The 17,783-nt window shown below is 43.6% G+C and overlaps 2 protein-coding genes across 4 annotated transcripts in view; one reads left to right on the top strand and one right to left on the bottom strand.

The window, feature by feature from the left end:
• Nucleotides 1-10,342, bottom strand: part of Cfap57 (cilia and flagella associated protein 57) — a 69,206-nt gene extending 58,864 nt beyond the window's left edge. For 2 of the 3 annotated variants that reach the window (XM_048351068.1, XM_048351070.1), the window contains exons 1-2: nucleotides 10,253-10,342; nucleotides 9,899-10,075 (exon numbers count right to left, since the gene is read on the bottom strand). In XM_048351068.1, coding sequence (XP_048207025.1) covers nucleotides 9,899-10,055 — 157 coding nt within the window. In that variant the 5' untranslated portion in view covers nucleotides 10,056-10,075; nucleotides 10,253-10,342. The remainder of the gene's footprint in view (nucleotides 1-9,898; nucleotides 10,076-10,252) is intronic. The other variant, XM_048351069.1, reaches the window with a different exon arrangement.
• Nucleotides 10,343-10,436: 94 nt separating this feature from the next.
• Nucleotides 10,437-17,489, top strand: Ebna1bp2 (EBNA1 binding protein 2). Its single transcript, XM_048351084.1, has 9 exons — nucleotides 10,437-10,645; nucleotides 10,733-10,816; nucleotides 11,032-11,207; nucleotides 12,080-12,203; nucleotides 13,452-13,541; nucleotides 15,258-15,333; nucleotides 15,539-15,641; nucleotides 17,000-17,162; nucleotides 17,312-17,489. Exons 1-9 carry the CDS (start codon nucleotides 10,577-10,579, stop codon nucleotides 17,360-17,362), a joined length of 936 nt encoding a protein of 311 aa, XP_048207041.1. The 5' UTR covers nucleotides 10,437-10,576; the 3' UTR covers nucleotides 17,363-17,489.
• Nucleotides 17,490-17,783: the final 294 nt, after the last annotated feature.

Raw genomic sequence — 17,783 nt, 5'->3', positions numbered from 1 at the left:
TTATTTTGCGTGCTTTAAGATCTTTTGAATATGTATGTGTGCGTGCATGTGTAAGTGTGAACATGTTCAAGACTGTTAGTATGATGTAAAATTGAGTGAGTTTAAGTTTAAATTCAAATGGTCATCAAGTTTGGGCATTACCAAATGCTTTAAAGGATTATTGCATTGTTTTAAAGAGGAACTATAGTTAAAAATGTTTAATTAAAAAATCAGAGCTAAGTGTCAGAAATTTGGATGTAAAAGGATATATATTAAACTAATGGGGATAGAAATAAACTCTCATTAACTCTATGTATGTAGGAAGAAATGGCAAAATGGGCCAATGTTTCTCACTAATATATTGGAAAGCTGAATGGATAAGTATTTCTAATTGTAATTCTTGCATTAAGGAAAAATTGTCATTTGAGTTCAAAGGTCTTCATGCCATGCAGTAACTGGGACTGAAGAAAAAAAAAAAAAAGAGGCTCTTTTGAAACAAGCAGTCCCTAGGCAAAGGGCGGCACCTGGTTTCAGAATGCCTGTGAGCTTGTTTTTCCAATGCAGATAAAAGCTAAAGTGTTGGGTTAGTAAAAAGTCTTTGGAAATCAAGAATATATTTCTAGATAAGAAATTTGGAAGTAAAATTGTCCTAAATAATTATTGCAAAGTGAGAAAAGGAGAATTATGGCTACCAAAATGTTTAATTGCCATTCCAGCTTCTTTGTAGGTTTTTGTAACAGTTTCCAGCAGGCCCACAGAGAAGCACAGGTGATTCCTACAAGTTTGTCAAGATCTAATACTGGCCCTTAATAAGCTCCAGGTAAGAGCATGCTTAAAAACTACTTCTGTGTGGACCACCTTGTTGCTTTTAATTGGAGTAAAGTGGCCTCTTGTAAGACTCACTGATCTGAAATCTGTGGTTCGAAGCCAGCCTGGGCAGAGAAAGGTCCCTATGAGAGACTTGTCTCTAATCAGCCAGCAGAGTGCTGGGACCGGAGTTGTGTGGAGCTCAAAGTGGTAGGGTGCTAGTCTTGAGCTGGAGAGCTGGGGAACAACGCTCAGGCCCTGAGTCCAAGTCCAGTGGAAAGTCACTCCTCCTGGGACAAAAGTGACAGAGCATCCAGAGGCAGTAAGCCACTGCTTGGATGGCAGAGATGGTGTCAGATCCTAGAGTCACTCCTGTTTAGCCTTTCAAACGTTAATCAAAGCCAGGAAGTCCTAGAAGAATAGTTCGTAAGCATGCCTTTCTAATGCCCATGTCTGTCTACTGGGCAGGAACTTGCCAGTCATCTGTGATAGTGGTTAGTAAGGGTAAGTTTGTCAAATGAGAGGATAGTTTAAAATCCCAACCCCCACATCTACTCAAAGCTCTGACTGGCAGTGAGAATTTTAAGCTGATACATCTGTTCAGGAAAGAAAGCTTGTAGACCTGAGATTGTGTCCTTATTGAGATCTGTTAAAGGCCTACAAAGGTAATTTTTTTTAGGTCATCAGAGATCAGTTCCCCAGCTAGTCAGGAAAAAGCTTTTACAAACTAGAATGTTAAAAGACACAAATTTGTAAACTTGAAGTCACCTATCTGGGCTTCATATTAAAAGAGGGCAAGTGTTGGCTGTCAGATGCACGTAAAGAGACTATGCTGAAAATCCCTGTGCCTAAGTCAGCCAGACAAGTCAGAGTTCCTGGGAACAGCAGGCTTTTGCTGGCTGTGGATACCTGGGTTCGCTGAGATGGCCAAGCCTCTATATGAAACCACCAAAAACCTCCCAGAATTTCATTGGACTGAGCAGATGCAAAAAGCCTTTGAGGCAATCTAGAAAAGCCTTCTGGAAGCCCCTGCCTTAGGCCTTCTTTTTTTTTTCTTTTGGCCAGTCCTGGGGCTTGGACTCAGGGCCTGAGTACTGTCCCTAGCTTCTTTTTTTTTTTTTTCTCTCAAGGCTAGCACTCTGCCACTTGAGCCACAGCGCCACTTCTGGCCATTTTCTGTATATGTGGTGCTGGGGAATTGAACCCAGAGCCTCATGTATACAGGGCAAGCACTCTTGCCACTAGGCCATATCCCCAGCCCCAACCTTAGGCCTTCTTGACATGAATACCAAGAGAGGGGGCTACTGACAGCCGAAGGAAAGGCCATTAGAAACAAGCAGGAGATTTTAAGCCTCATCCGGGCCCTATGGGAACCAGCAAAGATTGCCATTATGCACTGTCCAGGTCATCAAAAGGGAGTTGATTCGGTGACTAGAGGGAATAATCTGGCCAACCAGGCAGCTAAGGAAGCAGCCCTTCAGCCCAGAGAAGTATTGACTCTAGTAGACCCAGAGCCACGAGCTTTGCCTCCTGTGCCCCATTATTCCCAAGAAGACTTGGAGTGGATAAAGAAAATTCCCATGGCCCACAAACCCCTGGACAGAGAAGGAAACAATGACTGGTGGAAAACTTGTGAAGGGAAACTTATCTTGCCACAAGGGCTGGGTAAGGGGATCCTTAAGAGAATCCACTGAGCTTCTCACATGGGAACCCGAAGAATGCAGGACTTGCTCCGACACTCCAAAGTGAAAATTAGAAAGGAGATCAACTTATTGAAAATATTGTTAAAAATTGTAAGGCCTGTCAGCTCACCAATGCCCCCAATCAACCAGTTACTAAAGGAGCTCGCCTCCATGGGGATAGGCCAGGTGTGTATTGGGAAGTAGATTTCACAGAAATTAAACCTGGAAAATTTGGATACAAATATTTGCTAGCTTTTGTAGACACCTTTTCAGGATGGGTTGAAGCCTATCCAACAAAGCATGAGACTGCGAATGTAGTGGCTAAGAAGATCCTGGAAGAAATCCTACCCAGGTATGGCTTCCCATCCACCACTGGGTCAGACAACAGACCGGCCTTCGTCTCAAAAGTAAGTCAGGGAATAGCCGCTGCACTGGGGATGGATTGGAAATTGCATTGTATGCTTATAGACCCCAGAGTTCAGGACAGGTAGAGAGAATGAATCGGACTTAACTAAATTGGCCTTAGAGACTGGTGCAGACTGGGTGTCACTCCTTCCTTTTTCTCTGCTTAGAGTAAGAAAATTTCCCTATCAGCTTGGCTTTACTCCTTTTGAAATAATGTACAGGTACCCCCTGCCCATTATCCCTAGCCTTCAGACTGAATTGCTTGCTGATTTGGATGATGCTGAATTTTTGTGTAAACTTGATTATTTGTAGCTCGTGCACAAGAATATGTGGCCCCAACTTAAGGCATTATATGATTCTGCTTCTGTCCCTACCCCCCATTTATTCAGACCAGGGGACTGGGTGTTCGTCCGGAGATATAACCCCAAATCCTTAGAACCACGGTGGAAGGGACCCTACGTAGTGCTACTGACTACTCCCATTGCCCTCAAGGTAGATGGCATCGCCACTTGGGTCCATTGCTCCCACGCCAGGCTAGCTGACCCTTTTGCCCTGGATGACGACTACCGTGGTGGAACATGGGAGGTCTCCAAGCACCCGACTCAGCCGCTTTGCCTTCGCCTCAAAAAAAGAAAGTTAGACTGAATATTGTTATAATTTTCTTTTTGCCTTCTTTCCTTGCTACCCTGGCTAATGTTGATGTTATTTTGGCAGCTCACTCCAAAGTAGGGTGACCCCCTTATTTTAGCAACTAGCAGGAGTCCTGTAAAGTCCCATGCAAGCAAGAAGGCATTAGTAGTTTTGGGCTTGCTCAGGAATATGGGTATAATTTCCAGTTTGGAGTAAAGCTCCTAATGGACATCTGATCCTGCAGTCCCTTGGTAAAGTATAGGTTCCTGGCTAGGTAAGGTCAACGTCCCTCAGTCAGCCTGAAGAAGCTACAGAAGATGGATGATCCTCACCAATCAGCCCCCCTTTAAAACCAAGGGACCAGAGTTGTTTTAGGTTACTACTTTGGGCCCTATTGGCCCATGCCTTATCTCTATATCATCCCCTAGACAGGCAAGCCATTGAAATGGACAGAATGGAGCCATGATTGGCTCCCAAGGTACCAAAGAAAAAAAGGGGGAAATGAAGTGCCAGACTTTGAAGTCAGGCCCCACTTTACCACGCGAACCCCACTTTACGTGACCCTGAGATAAGCAGGTCCTGTGAGCAAACTCAGGACAAGCTTATTAGGGCCCAGCTGGTCTAGAACTCTAACCGCTGGGAATGCTTAACTCTGACTGCCCCCAGAATGCCTCGAGCCCTGAGCCAATCAGATTTGTACCTGTGTCCTAATTTTGCTTGCTTGAACACTTGATGTTGTAACTTTGATTTTTGACTTTATAAGCCCTGTGTAATCGCAGCTCAAGGCTCCCTCCTAACCTCCACTGTGTCGGTGGGTAGGATAAGGCCCGAGTTGCAGTTCGCTTGAATAAAGCCTTGCCTTGCTTTTGCATTTTGGAACGTCTGAGTCTCGGTGGCCTTCTTGGTGGTTGTTTCGTGACTTGGAACAACAAGTACCACTTGCCCAAAGAGGGATGGTGCATGAACACCAGTCATCAGTTCTTGGCCATCTCTGGGTTCTACTGTGTCTAGGGTATTATGAAAATGACTAGGATAGGAACCTCACTGAGGATAAGGTTTGAAGACCAGAAGCTTCTCTTGAAAACTATGATGGGGCGTAGGGTGAATATGGGGACATGGGCAGGAGGAGCTTGAGCTATAGGTATGGATATGAGTAAGGGTATAACATAGTGGGAGACTTGCAGCAGTAGTCATAGCTGAAACATTACATAGGTCTCACAGGGTGGAATAAGGGTGTAATTATAGAGGCTTTCATGTCCTAAGTACCATCACTCAATACTCTCCTCCTACTCCAAAGGTTAAGGTGGCCACACATTAATCCTTCAGCCTCAGGCCATCTAAGTGCCATTCTGACCATGAAATGAATGCACAAGTCTGCTGGAGTAGCTTTATAATAAAACTTTTCTTGGAAGCACATAGATTCTATTTCCCCTCCTCCTGGAATACAGAGGTGGATGTCTAGAGATATAGCAGGCATCTTGAAACCTGAAGTAATAAGCATGAAATGAAAGCTGTGTGCCTCTAGAAAACAAAGCCCAAGGCAAAGATTAAAGTGCCAACACTATTTGAGCAATAAAATATAGAGTGGATTACAATTTTCATGGCCCTAGGTGTATTTGCCCTCATGGGATCCTTCCTCTGTTAAAAGTATTTCTTTAAACAGTATTTTAAACTATATGCAATCATATATTTGATGACTACATTGATATAAAGAGAAATGTAACTCAGGCTGGATTTGCCATTATCTAGTCATTATTGTTATATTCAATTATTTTCTGAGTTTAACAAAAAAGTAAAACCTTTTTATAGGGGCTGGGGATATAGACTAGTGGCAAGAATGCCTGCCTCGGATACGCGAGGCCCTAGGTTCGATTCCCCAGCACCACATATACAGGAAACGGCCAGAAGCGGCGCTGTGGCTCAAGTGGCAGAGTGCTAGCCTTGAGCGGGAAGAAGCCAGGGACAGTGCTCAGGCCCTGAGTCCAAGGCCCAGGACTGGCCAAAAAAACAAACAAACAAAACCTTTTTATAAAGTATGGTGGGACCTAGGCATTGTGCACAGTAGATAAAGGAGGGTGAATGAGACAGGAGAAGATGTGCTACTCCCTTTGTGATGGGCTCCATGCTGCTTCTTAACAGCAAGCCAAGGAGAAAGATCAAGTCACCCGGCAACATTCTTATCTAACACATGGGACTCCACTGAAAGGGCTGTGGGAAGAACTGCACCCAAGAAGTGGGATCTGGGGCACTGAGAGCCTTGCACAGTTTTGACTTTATGCAGGAGTCAGTGAAGAACAATTTTAGGAAGGGTTAGATGTATGTTGTAAGAAGCTCTCTCCAGCAACTATATGAAAGACAGTCCTGGGAGGGGTCTGGGGAGGAATTGAGGGAAAATGCCCAATGCTATTTGAAGAAGCAGACATGATGGTGGCAATAAGGTATATGAAGGCAGTTGGAGTGATAGGAATGGCGAGGATGGGAGACGAGAACCAGTAGGACTTAGTGATTGCCTGGGTGAAGGGTTGAGGGAGAGAAAGGCATCAGTGGTGCCTAAGAGGAATGGGACATCTGGAGTGGGTGGAAATTAGACTATAAAGAAGATTGCATCTGTTGACTTATGAGCAGACTTAGAACCATCTGAGCATGGAATTCCAGTGTGGGTGTGTGTGTGTGTGTGTGTGTGTGTGTGTGTGTGTGTGTGTGTGTGTGTGTGTGTGTGTGTGATTTTTGTGTCTAGCACACAGGAGGTGCTTTATAAACTTTTGTTGAATGAACAGATGAGAATGTTTGAGGCACCCATCATGGTTCTGTGAGGAGAGCAAGCTAGGCATCATCTCCATTTTACAGATGAGGAAGATAAGGCTCTATGAGCTTATGAAATGAAGAGCCAGATCAAAGTCAGATAGATCTCTCAAGTTCATGATCTGATGTCATAATTTTACCAGAAAACTGGCCAGCATGGGTTCTTTGGGGGCCCATATTTTAGAGTCACTATCCTCTGGCTATATCCTTTACCAGAATATGGAACCGAAGGCCACCTGGAGTTTTCATTGCCTATTCTAGGTTATGTTCTAGGTCCTCAGCACCCTGGAATTCCATGCTCAAATGGTTCTAAGTCTGCTCATAAGACCATCATTGGTGTCTCTACCCGTGGCTTAGGCCTAAAGAATGATCAAAAGATGGCTGTTTATAGGTTATGTGGACACACCTGAACCTGTAGCTGGGAGAACCCACAGGCATATAAATGAGGCCCCTGGTGATGTAAGAAGGAGTTTGGAGAAGAAAAAGAGTGGTGCATGTAAGAAATGTAAGCATGTGAGCAGAATAACAGAAATTAAATCCCAATGAGTACCTTAAGTGATATGTTAGATATAGTTGAAAAAAGAATCAATGAAACCAAGACCAAAAAAAAATCTAAAGAAATTGTCTGGTATATAACACAGGGAGTGGATGAGAGGAGTCTAGATGGTCTAGAGTTCCAGAGAAGATAACAGAATGAAAAAGATACTTTGACAGGCACCTGTGGCTCAGGTCTGTAATGCTAGACACTCAGGAGATCTGAGATCTGAGCATCACAGTTCAAAGCCAGCCCAGGCAAGAAGGCTGATGAGACCATCATCTCTAATTAACCACCAAAAAGGCAGAAGTGGAGCTGTGGCCCAAGTGGTAGAATGATAGCCTTGAGCAATAAAGCTCAGGGACTATGCTCAGGCCATGAGTTCAAACCCCATGACTGGCATAGAAAAAAAAAAAGATACTTTATCTGAAGCTTGTCACCTGTGGTTCATACTAGCTACTCAGAGGAGGCTGAGATCTGAGGATCCAGGTTCAAAGCCAGCCTGGACAGAAAAGTCCATGAAACTCTTATCTCCAAAAAACTCTTATCTCTTACCACCAAAAGCCAAAAATGGGCCTGTGGCTCAAGTGGTAGAGTAGTATCCTTGAGTGCAAAAGAAGTGAGACCATAAGGCCCTGAGCTCAATCCCAGTGCCAGCACAGACACACACAAAATACCTTAACTGAAGTGATAACTGTTAAAAATTCTCTAGAATAACTACACTATGCCTTAGGTCCAGGGACCCCAGGGAACCCCTATGAGAATGAAAAATAAAAGTGAAACATTATATATATATATATATATATGATAGATAAGACCTTAAAGGAAGATAGAAGACTGATAATCTAAAAAAAAAAGATTTAATGGATAATTTCTTAGCCACCACCACAAAATAGAAGACAAAAATAACCCAATGAAACAGATATGTAGACAAAAGTCTTATATCTCTCAAAAATGAGAATGAAAAAAGGCACTCTTTAAACAAAAATGGTAAGAACTTAGTACTACATTAAAGTCTAATGGTGGCAACACCTGGTACATATGAGAACAAATATAAATAAATGTCTGAATGAAAGTATGAAAAGTTTAAAGTATTATGAAAAAATGTAGAAAATGTATGCAACAAAATTCAGTTATTTGTTCACTGAGGGCAAAGCAGCAAATGAGAAAAGTTTTTTTTTTTTTTTTTCTGCCAGTCCTGGGGCTTGAACTCAGGGCCTGGGCACTGTTCTTGAATTTTTGTATTCAAGGCTAGCACTCTACCACATGAACCACAGCTCCATTTCTAGCTTTTTGGTGGTTAATTGGAGAAAAGATTCTCACATGTTTTTCTTCTCTGGGCTGGTATCAAACTGAGAACCTCAGATAGCCTTCTCCTTAGTAGCTAGGATTACAGGCACGTGCCACCAGTGCTCAGCTTAGAAAAATTCTTTAGCCTGATAAAGGATGTTAATAACTTTATATATTAAGCATTCTTCTTTTAGTAAGACATGTTAAAAGAATTCCCTTTAGAATCAAAGACATGACAGGATTTCCATTTTTATACTTCATTTCACTCTCTCTGGAGGTGCTTTCCGGTCAGAAACATAAGAAAAAGAAAGAAATAAAACCATTGTTATATATAGACAATATGATTGACTCTGTAGAAAAATCTAAAGACAGTCTACAGATAATTCATTAGAATGAATCATAGTTTAGCAAATATTCTGGACATAAAAATCAGTAAATAAAAGTCAACTATGTTTAATATAATTTATTCCAACAGCATATTACATGGTGTTTAATAACTCATGTCACTAAAACTAATAATTTCTGCCTATCATCAAAAGGAGGTAGAAAACACAAGTCTCGGATTGGAATTAGTTAGATGTATCATTAATGAACAGAATGTATGGTTAATATACAGAACATGCAGCATACCCATAAATCAGTAAGAAAATTACCTCAAGGCCCCAAACCCATAAAAATGATGAAAAAATTGGTAAAAACTGTGAACAAGATGTTTAACATAAAACTAGGTAGTAATATTCCATTCACACATGAAAAGATATTCATCTTTATTAGTAATAAGAAATAATGCCTTGGCTCGCGCCTGTAATCCTAGCTACTCAGGAGGCTGAGATCCCAGGCCAGCCAGGGCAGAAAAGTCTGTGAGACTCTTATCTCATTAACCACCAGAAAACCAGAAGTGGCTCAAGTGGTAGAGTGCTAGGCTTGAGCTGAAGAGCTCAGGGACAGTGCCCAGGCCCAGAGTTCAAGGAGAGAGAGAGAGAGAGAGAGAGAGAGAGAGAGAGAGAGAGAGAGAGAGAGAGAGAGAGAGAGAGAGAGAGAGAGAGAGAGAGAGAGAGAGAGAGAGAGAGAAACAATAAGATACCTTTTCTCAACCACCAGATTCACAAAAAAAGTTGAATATCAAGAACTGATGAAGGGGGCTGGGGATATGGCCTAGTGGCAAGAGTGCTTGCCCTGTATACATGAGGCCCTGGGTTCGATTCCCCAGCACCACATATACAGAAAACGGCCAGAAGTGGCGCTGTGGCTCAAGTGGCAGAGTGCTAGCCTTGAGCAAAAAGGAAGCCAGGGACAGTGCTCAGGCCCTGAGTCCAAGGCCCAGGACTGGCCCAAAAAAAAAAAAAAAAAAAAGAACTGATGAAGTTGTAGGGGAATAAGGACCCTTATGCACTACAAGTGGGAATGTAAATTGATACTATGTTAGTAATTTTAGTCTTGGTTGTGTGCTCTGAAGAATCTTTGAACAAGTGATTGCAAAAGATATGAATAGAAAAATGAATAGCAAATTATTAGAATTTGCCAAGTTACTTCCCAAATACTTCTCAAACTTCCAACGGTTGTGTATATTTGAGACATTATAGTCACAGGTTGTAACACTCTGTTGCAATAAAATGAGATTAGTTATAGGTATGAAGATGCATGAATCACAAAAGCATAATGATGAACAAAAGAATTGAGTCATACCAGGCTTTGGTGGCTCATGCTTGTACATCCTAGCTACTCAGGAGTCGGCTGCTAAATGTGTGGGGATGGAAAGGGATTTTACCTGGGATGAATTTTTGCCATTTCTGATCCACATTGTACTTCACACAGTGATTTCCTGAAGGGAATATAATGATCTGCTCATCGAAGAAAAAGACATTGTTGGCCACGTGAGACCGGAAGCCAAAAACATGCAGCGACTGCGCTACTACGGTCGACATAGTCCTTTGCCAGAGGTGTGCTGCAGGTGGAACGCCACAGGTGAGGGCGAAGCCCCGCCCCTTCCAGAGTCACGCCCCCGCCCCGCCCCCGACTCCTCCCCACACACCGCGCACCCCTGCCGCTCCCAGCGCCCCCCTTTCCTTAGCTCCCCAGTGCCCCCCAGCATCTTCCAAGACTGCCGGGGACCCCCTTCTACCTCTCGCTTCTTCGCTCTGGGTCCACCGGACCACGCACGTATCCGGAGTTGCAACTCCTATGGGGCCCAAGCCACCTCAGCACTTCCGGACGCCGGAGCGGTTCCCATAGCGATGAGAAACCGGAAGTGTGCTCCGGAGGCCGGAAGCGGAAGTTCCTCCCGAAAGCGGAGCCGGGGCTGGTGGTTGTCAGTGCTGGTGTGGCGCGGTCTCACGTGGGGCTGCGGCGGGCGGACGCGGGGCTCCCAGGGCTGCACCGGCGAGGAGGATCATCCCCAGCGAGCGAGCAGCGCGGACCTCCGCCACCCCGCGCCTTCCGGCGGGCCATGATGGACACTCCCCCGCTCTCGGGATCCGGCTCGGACTCTGAGGACTCGGTGGTCACCGACCGAGAGGTGGGTGTCCGGCGCTAGGCGCTGGAGCGGGGTGGGGGCAAGGGGCGTCTTTATTCCTCCGGTGTTGACCGCGACCGTGTCCTGCAGTTGCAGAATGCGTTTGCCCGCGGACTTCTGAAGCCAGGCCTCAATGTCGTGCTAGAGGGGCCGAAGAAGGCCGTGAACAACGTGGTGAGCTAGCCGGGGGCCGGGCAGGGAGTATTCGGAGATGGGGTGAACACCAGGCACTGGCTGTGCAAGAAGCCGGGTCTTGTTCCCGGAAAGACCCATCCAGCTCTTTTCCCCGGGTGGATGACGCTGTGGGTATTTGGAATGAGGGCTTTGATTTGTTGGCTTATCAGCACCCCCGGTTCTGGTCTTGTGAGCACAGTGTCTGACTCTCCTAGAACGGCCTGAAGCAGTGTTTAGATGAATTCAAGCGGAATCTAGATTGGGTTGAAAGGTTGGATGTGACCCTGGGTCCGGTGCCCGAAATCAATGAACCTCAGCCAACACCTCAGCAGAATAAGGACCAGAAGAAAGCTGTGAACCCAGAAGATGACTTCCAAAGGGAAATGAGTTTGTATGTTTGTTTTCCAACGGGGAGAAGTTGGGGATCCTTGTGCTAGAATTTTGAGGAGAGGGGAATGTAGTGAGCCTTCCCCCTGACCTCCCAAGCACCCGGGAATTTGCAATAAGCCTGGAAAGAGGCTGGAAGAGCTAGATTTTCCCCTGGTTCCAGATAAGAGCTCCTTGATCCACCAGGCACAAGTCAATTTCAGTTTGAGGATTGTTTTTTTAAATAACTCAGTTTCCAATTTTTGTGTATGTATGTGGGCATTCTGTTACTTGAACAAACTTTATGCTAGGTTCCTGAGTGGACTTTTTTTTTTTTTAGTGATTACTTAGGAATTTATGATTGGCATTGGTTTGTGTTAATTGTACCTTAGTGTGCTCTTTTTTTGTTGTTTTTTTTTTTTGGTGCTATCCTGGGGCTTGAACTCAGGGCTAGCACACTGTCCCTGAGCTTTTTTTTCTTATTCAAGCCTTGTGCTTTACCACTTGAGCCACAGCTCCCATAGCTCCACTTCCAGCTTTTTGGTGGTTAATTGGAGATTAGAATCTCAAGACTTTTCTGCCTGTGCTGGCTTCAAATCACAATCCTCAAATCTCAGCCTGAGTATGTAGGATTACTACACTGGTGAGATCCAGGTGCTCTGCTTTTAAGCTACTAATTTACTTTCACTTAAAAAAACAAAAAACAAGTAATGAAATTTTTATTGTATACTGGATTAGTGAGGTTTTATTACCATTTTGTTTGCTTGTTATTTATAATTGCTAAGGACAGTCAGAGGTTGATAGATGTTCTGAGTTTGGATAACTCATAAGATGAGGTAAGAAGGAATGAATGCCATTCTCCTCACTGCATTTCACACTTTTATCTTACAATCTCAGCTACCGCCAGGCACAGGCTGCTGTGCTTGCAGTATTACCCCGGCTCCATCAGCTCCAGATCCCTACCAAGCGTCCTGATGATTATTTTGCAGAAATGGCCAAGACTGATCAGCAGATGCAAAAGGTAAAAAACAAGGATTCCCCTTCCTCTGGAAAACTAAGGCATTATACTGAAGTGTTCTCAGCTGGCTTATCTCCTGAATGTTTGAAAAAGATATGTAAAACTCAGAAATGGGGGTATGGTTGTCAGAGCCAATTATGTCTACTTCAGAGTTATGCCAATCATACTAAATAACATGACACTTCCCTAATTTTAACAATTAAGGAGTGAAGAAGCACTATAAGAAATGTAAGTAAAGATGGCTTTTGCATTTCCTTGCTGACATGGTTGTAGCATGGTGCTACATCCAAGATGTATTTAAGTAGTTCCCTTGAGTCTTAAGTTGAATTTTAGGGAGATCTTGGTGGTACCCAGAGAAACGAATCCAGCCTAGCTAACCATCCCAGATACATGTCTGTACATTGAGCTTCTTATGTCTTCCCTGCAAAAACATAAGACATTAAACATACATGTTAATAGGAGAGGGTGTTAGGGATCTACAGAGACTTTTTTTTTTTTTGGCCAGTCCTGGGCTTTGGACTCCGGGCCTGAGCACTGTCCCTGGCTTCTTCCCGCTCAAGGCTAGCACTCCGCCACTTGAGCCACAGTGCCGCTTCTGGCCATTTTCTGTATACGTGGTGCTGGGGAATCGAACCTAGGTCCTCGTGTATCCGAGGCAGGCACTCTTGCCACTAGGCTATATCCCCAGCCCCTCTACAGAGACTTTTAATGTGTGATTTGGCCTGTTAAGAGAAAGGCACTGAGGCCGTGTGCTTGCTTAACCAGAGTATACACGCAAGTAGGTATTCTTTCTCAGACTACAAGTAGGTCAATGTGTGCACTGGAACAGACAGCACACTGAGTGGGAAGGTTACTTTTTTGTTGTTGATGGTCATGGGGATTGAACTTAGTGCCTAGGCATTGGCCCTGAGCTTTTCTGCTCAAGGCTAGCACTACCAGTTTAAGCGATGGTTCCACTTCCAGTTTTCTGGTGGTTAATTGGAGGTAAGAGTCTCACCCACTTGCCTGCCCAGGTTGGCTTCAAACTGGGATCCTCAGATCTCAGCCTCCTGAGTAGCTAAGGGAAGGTTACTTTTAAGCTCCACCACTGACATTTGTGATACCTTAGTTAGGCAGAGTGCTCAGCCTTTGAACTTCACTGTCCTTATATTGGTGATTTACAAGTTCCACAACTGGCAGAATTGGGAAGATATGATCCCCGTTCTAGTGCTTTCTAAGTAAAAGCAATGTCTGCAAAACCTTGTATTTTAGATTCGATTGAAGCTGCAAGCTAAACAGGCTGCCATGGAGAAGTCTGAAAAGGCTAAGCAACTGAGAGCACTTAGGAAATATGGAAAGAAGGTAAGAAAGAAAATATACAGGGACTAGAGAGGCCAGGAATGTCTGTCATGTTAGATTGCCGTGATCTGATTTGGTTCTGTACTACATGGATGTTAGATTGTGTTCTGTTCTCACTGTGCAGTGTTGCTGCTGGATTTCCTGAGCACACTCTTCACCTGACCCTATGCTGCACCAGTAGTGTGATAGCAGCAAACGAACTGAAAGCTCACTGGGCTTTAGTTCTTCACATCTATATTGTGAAGAGCTGGGTCCAGATCAGTGGTTTCCAAATCTGACCCCTCACTCAGCAGGACCACAACTGGAAAATTGCAAAGGATTTTTAGGCTTCAGAGTCTCTGGAAATGTCTACATGTCTTCCCCTTTTCCCCCAGAAGTCATGATAACCTTCCTGGGTGGGATGCATTGCTTTAGATGATCCTCAGGTCTTCAAGATGATCATATTATCGATTACTGTGAAATCTGAAAGAAACTATACCCATGTGTATTTGACTATGAATATCTGAGTTCTAGTATAAAACCAAATCAGGTATATGATGAAACTGCTTGGTTTTCCTGTCTTATTGATGGTCTTCTAAAGAGAAGGGGGCAGGAATTAGAATTTGTGTGTGGGAGAGAATGGGACTAAGAAGGCTCTGTCTAGGTTTCTTAAGCATTTCTGACATAACACTTGTGATCTGGGGTGTGGGGCTGTTCTCATTTGGGGTCATTTCACTGACAAGTCCTGCTGTCCTGTCCTCTGCACAAGGCTCACTGATCTTGATCCTCTAATCTGGAGGTGGATTTCGCATAATTTCAGAGACCCCAACCATGAGTTGTACCTAATAGTATAACCTAACTTGTCAGAATCAAAGAAAAAGACAGTAAGGCTGCTTAGCACAGTGTATAATTTGAGGAAACTTATTGGGTAGTGGTTCTCAATTTGGGGTGATTTTTGTCCTCCACAGAACATCTGTCACTGTCTGGAGACATTTTTCAGTTGTCACATCTTGGCGTGGGGGGATTCTGCTTGCATCAAGTGGGTAGGAAATGTTACTACACACTACAGTGTGTGGGACAGGCCTGATCCCAATGAATAAATTATTGTTCAGAAACTCCACCTCGAAGTATATATAGGGTTTTTTGGTTTTGTTTCATTTTTTTGCCAGTCCTGGGGCTTGAACTCAGGGCCTGAGCACTGTCCCTGGCTTCTTTTTGCTCAAGGCTAGTACTCTACCACTTGAGCCACAGAGCCACTTCTGGCTTTTTCTGTATATGTGGTGTTGAGGAATCGAACCCTGGGCTTCATGTATACAAGGCGAGCACATTACCACTAGGCCATATTCCCAGCCAAGTATAGGGTTTTTGTTTTTTTTTGCCCCTATAGCTTTTTTTCTGTCTGGAATGGTTGTTTTTCTCTTTTGATATTTTCATACTTAGTAACAGAGGAATGGATATTTAATGTGCCCAGATATAATTAATAGGAAAACTTGAACATAGACTTAAATGTGATTTGCTACAGTTTTCTAGGCAGGATTGTGTGGCTTTGGGGTCAGGCTGCTTGCAATGCATTTGATACAGTTTAAAAGATATTAAGAATTTGAACTGCACTGGATTATTGTGAAGATATACATGTCTGTACATGTTAAATTGTTATGGTATTGATCTGTGTATGTGTGTTTTAACTAGTTATTGTCGTGGTGGTTTGGAATGGATGTAACTTCTCTGTTCGTATCACAGGTGCAAACACAGGTTCTTCAGAAGAGGCAGCAGGAGAAATCACATATGATGAATGCCATCAAGAAGTACCAGAAAGGTCAGGATATTTCTCTGCTACAGATGTAGGAAAACAGGGATACCTGGGAGCCTTAGAATTAATCTGAACTATTAGACTTATATTTTGGGAATGGTGCGATTTTAGAAGTTATACTTCTCAAAATCACTTATAACAGTTATATTTTAAAGCTTAATTTTTTTTTAATAGTATAGCGGTGCTGATCAGAATATTTCTTCCCTCACAGGCTTCTCTGATAAACTGGATTTCCTTGAAGGAGATGAGAAACCTGCTGCACAGGCCACAAAGGCCACCAAGGCAGGAGCGAAAGGCCAGAATGTGAAGAAGGGGTAACAAGTGTTTTGGTTTGCCTTGGTTCTGGGATGTGTACTGGGCTGACAGTCCATGAGTGGGGTGGAGGGCCCTCAGGAACCACTGCTGGCCGGGGATAGACTTTTAAGACCAACAGCCTTTGAAGATGAACATGAGCTTATTTGAATGAATATCAGAACACTATGTGATACTCCATTAGTGTGATGGTTAAAGAGTGCAGGACCAAGGATTGAGATCCAGCTTCTGCCATTCAGTGGGAGGGTATTGGGCAAGTCCTTTGTTAAGTGCCTCATCTACCAGGTCAAGGAAGTGGTTTGTGCCTCTTCGTATCATGAAGATGGAAAAGGAAGTATGATGCTCTGGTTTTAGGAAAAATATGAATGAACAGGCTCAGAGTCATGAAGTGGCAGGTTGTGTGTGAAGGAAAGCCAACATCAGCTCTAACTGGATATGCAATGCGAGGCTAGGAGTAAGGAGCTGCGTTAGGTTCCCGGATTGTTCATTTGCCTGTTTCAGAGCTCTGGCTTCATCCAGCAAGCAATGTGGAGACATGGGCTTTACCATAACAAGCAAGGGTCATGTTTTAAAAAGGTTATGGATGGACTTGAGGGGAGATATTTGATTGGATGACTGTTACAGAAGGCCAAGTGACCAGTGATGATGCTCTGAAAGAGTAGTGGAATGTGGAGGAAAATTGGTTGAAGAATACTCAGAAGGTGCAGTTAGCAGAACTCAGTAGTTGGATTAGGTGTGGAGAATGAAACAGGCAGCCTGGGTGGCTGAGAAATTGGTGGGAGAATCAGCCCCAAGTTAAGCCTAGGAAGGGAGATGGACTGGTGATTTTGGACATGTTGATTCTAGCAAGTTTTTAAATTTGTTACATTTGAATGTTACTTACATGCTTATATCCTTGAAAGAGGAACAGCAGTAGTTTGGGGGTGAGTAAGCAAGGTTGATTTGAAATAGAAAGCACTTTTTTGTATACCTGTGTGTGTCAGTCCTGAGGCTCAGGGCTTGGGTGCTGTCCTTGAGCTTTGTGCTAGCACTCTAGCACTTAAGCCACAGCTCCACTTCTAGCTTTTTGGTGGTTAATTGGAGATAAGAGTCTCATGGACTTTCCTGCCCAGGCCTCCTGAGTAGCTAGGATTATAAGCATGAGCCACTAGCTCCTGGCTAAAAAGCTTTTTGAGAATAGGAAAAAGCCATATAGTTTATTTAGATTCCTTCCTGCTTTTCTTTCCTTTTCTGGAGGTTAAAACTATGGGGGTCTGGTAACAGTATTGTCTCTGGAGCTTGGAAGAAACTAGAGGATATTATTGCATCATTAAAGTTCTTCAGAATTTAGGGTGCTAATCTGCAGGACCACTTTTTCCAGGCCCAGTGCTAAACGACGCTATAAAAACCAAAAGTTTGGTTTTGGTGGAAAGAAGAAAGGTGGCAAGTGGAATACTCGAGAAAGCTATGATGATGTATCCAGCTTCCGGGCCAAGGTAGCTCATGGCAAGGGCCTCAAGAGGCCTGGGAAGAAAGGATCAAATGTAAGTGAGCCAGGGTTCCAGGCTGGGCAGGGTCAGCCTTCCTAACCCCCACACCCCCTCCTCCCTTCTTTGTCCTTCTCTCCCTGGGGCAGAAGGCCAAATGCTAAGTAAGTGACCAAATTTGGTTTTGTTCATTTGTTTTTGTGTAGAAGAGACCTGGAAAACGAACAAGAGAGAAAATGAAGAGCAGAACCCGCTAATTAGCATCTTCTTACACAAAGAATGAAGAAAAAGGGACAGTATGGAATTTTACAGTATACTTAGATCCTTTTTCTTATTTTCTTTTTGTACAAAATTCTTTTTAATAAACAGTTTGAAAGAAACACTCATGGATTAAAACCTCAGGATTAAAAGACTTTAAAATCTTCACCTTAAGTCAATTGATGGTAACTCTGACTTTGAGTCCAGAATGCTTTCCTTTTATAATACTGAAGATTTAAGTTCAGACACCACCTCACTTTGTCTTCCCCAGTCTTTTAAACTATCTTATCACTGACAGTCCCTGTACAGCTGGCACAATGGGATCTAATTTTCTCTGAGTACAGCTGTTGCTTTGCTCCTGAGTTAATCATAACCTTGTTTTTTTTCTGCCTGCCTAATTTTCCTTATGTATCCTTAGCT

Source organism: Perognathus longimembris, chromosome 7 (genome assembly GCF_023159225.1).
Source record: "Perognathus longimembris pacificus isolate PPM17 chromosome 7, ASM2315922v1, whole genome shotgun sequence".
Taxonomy (NCBI): domain Eukaryota; kingdom Metazoa; phylum Chordata; class Mammalia; order Rodentia; family Heteromyidae; genus Perognathus; species Perognathus longimembris.
Note: the sequence above shows the minus strand (reverse complement) of the source record. Positions and strands in the feature narration are given on the sequence as shown.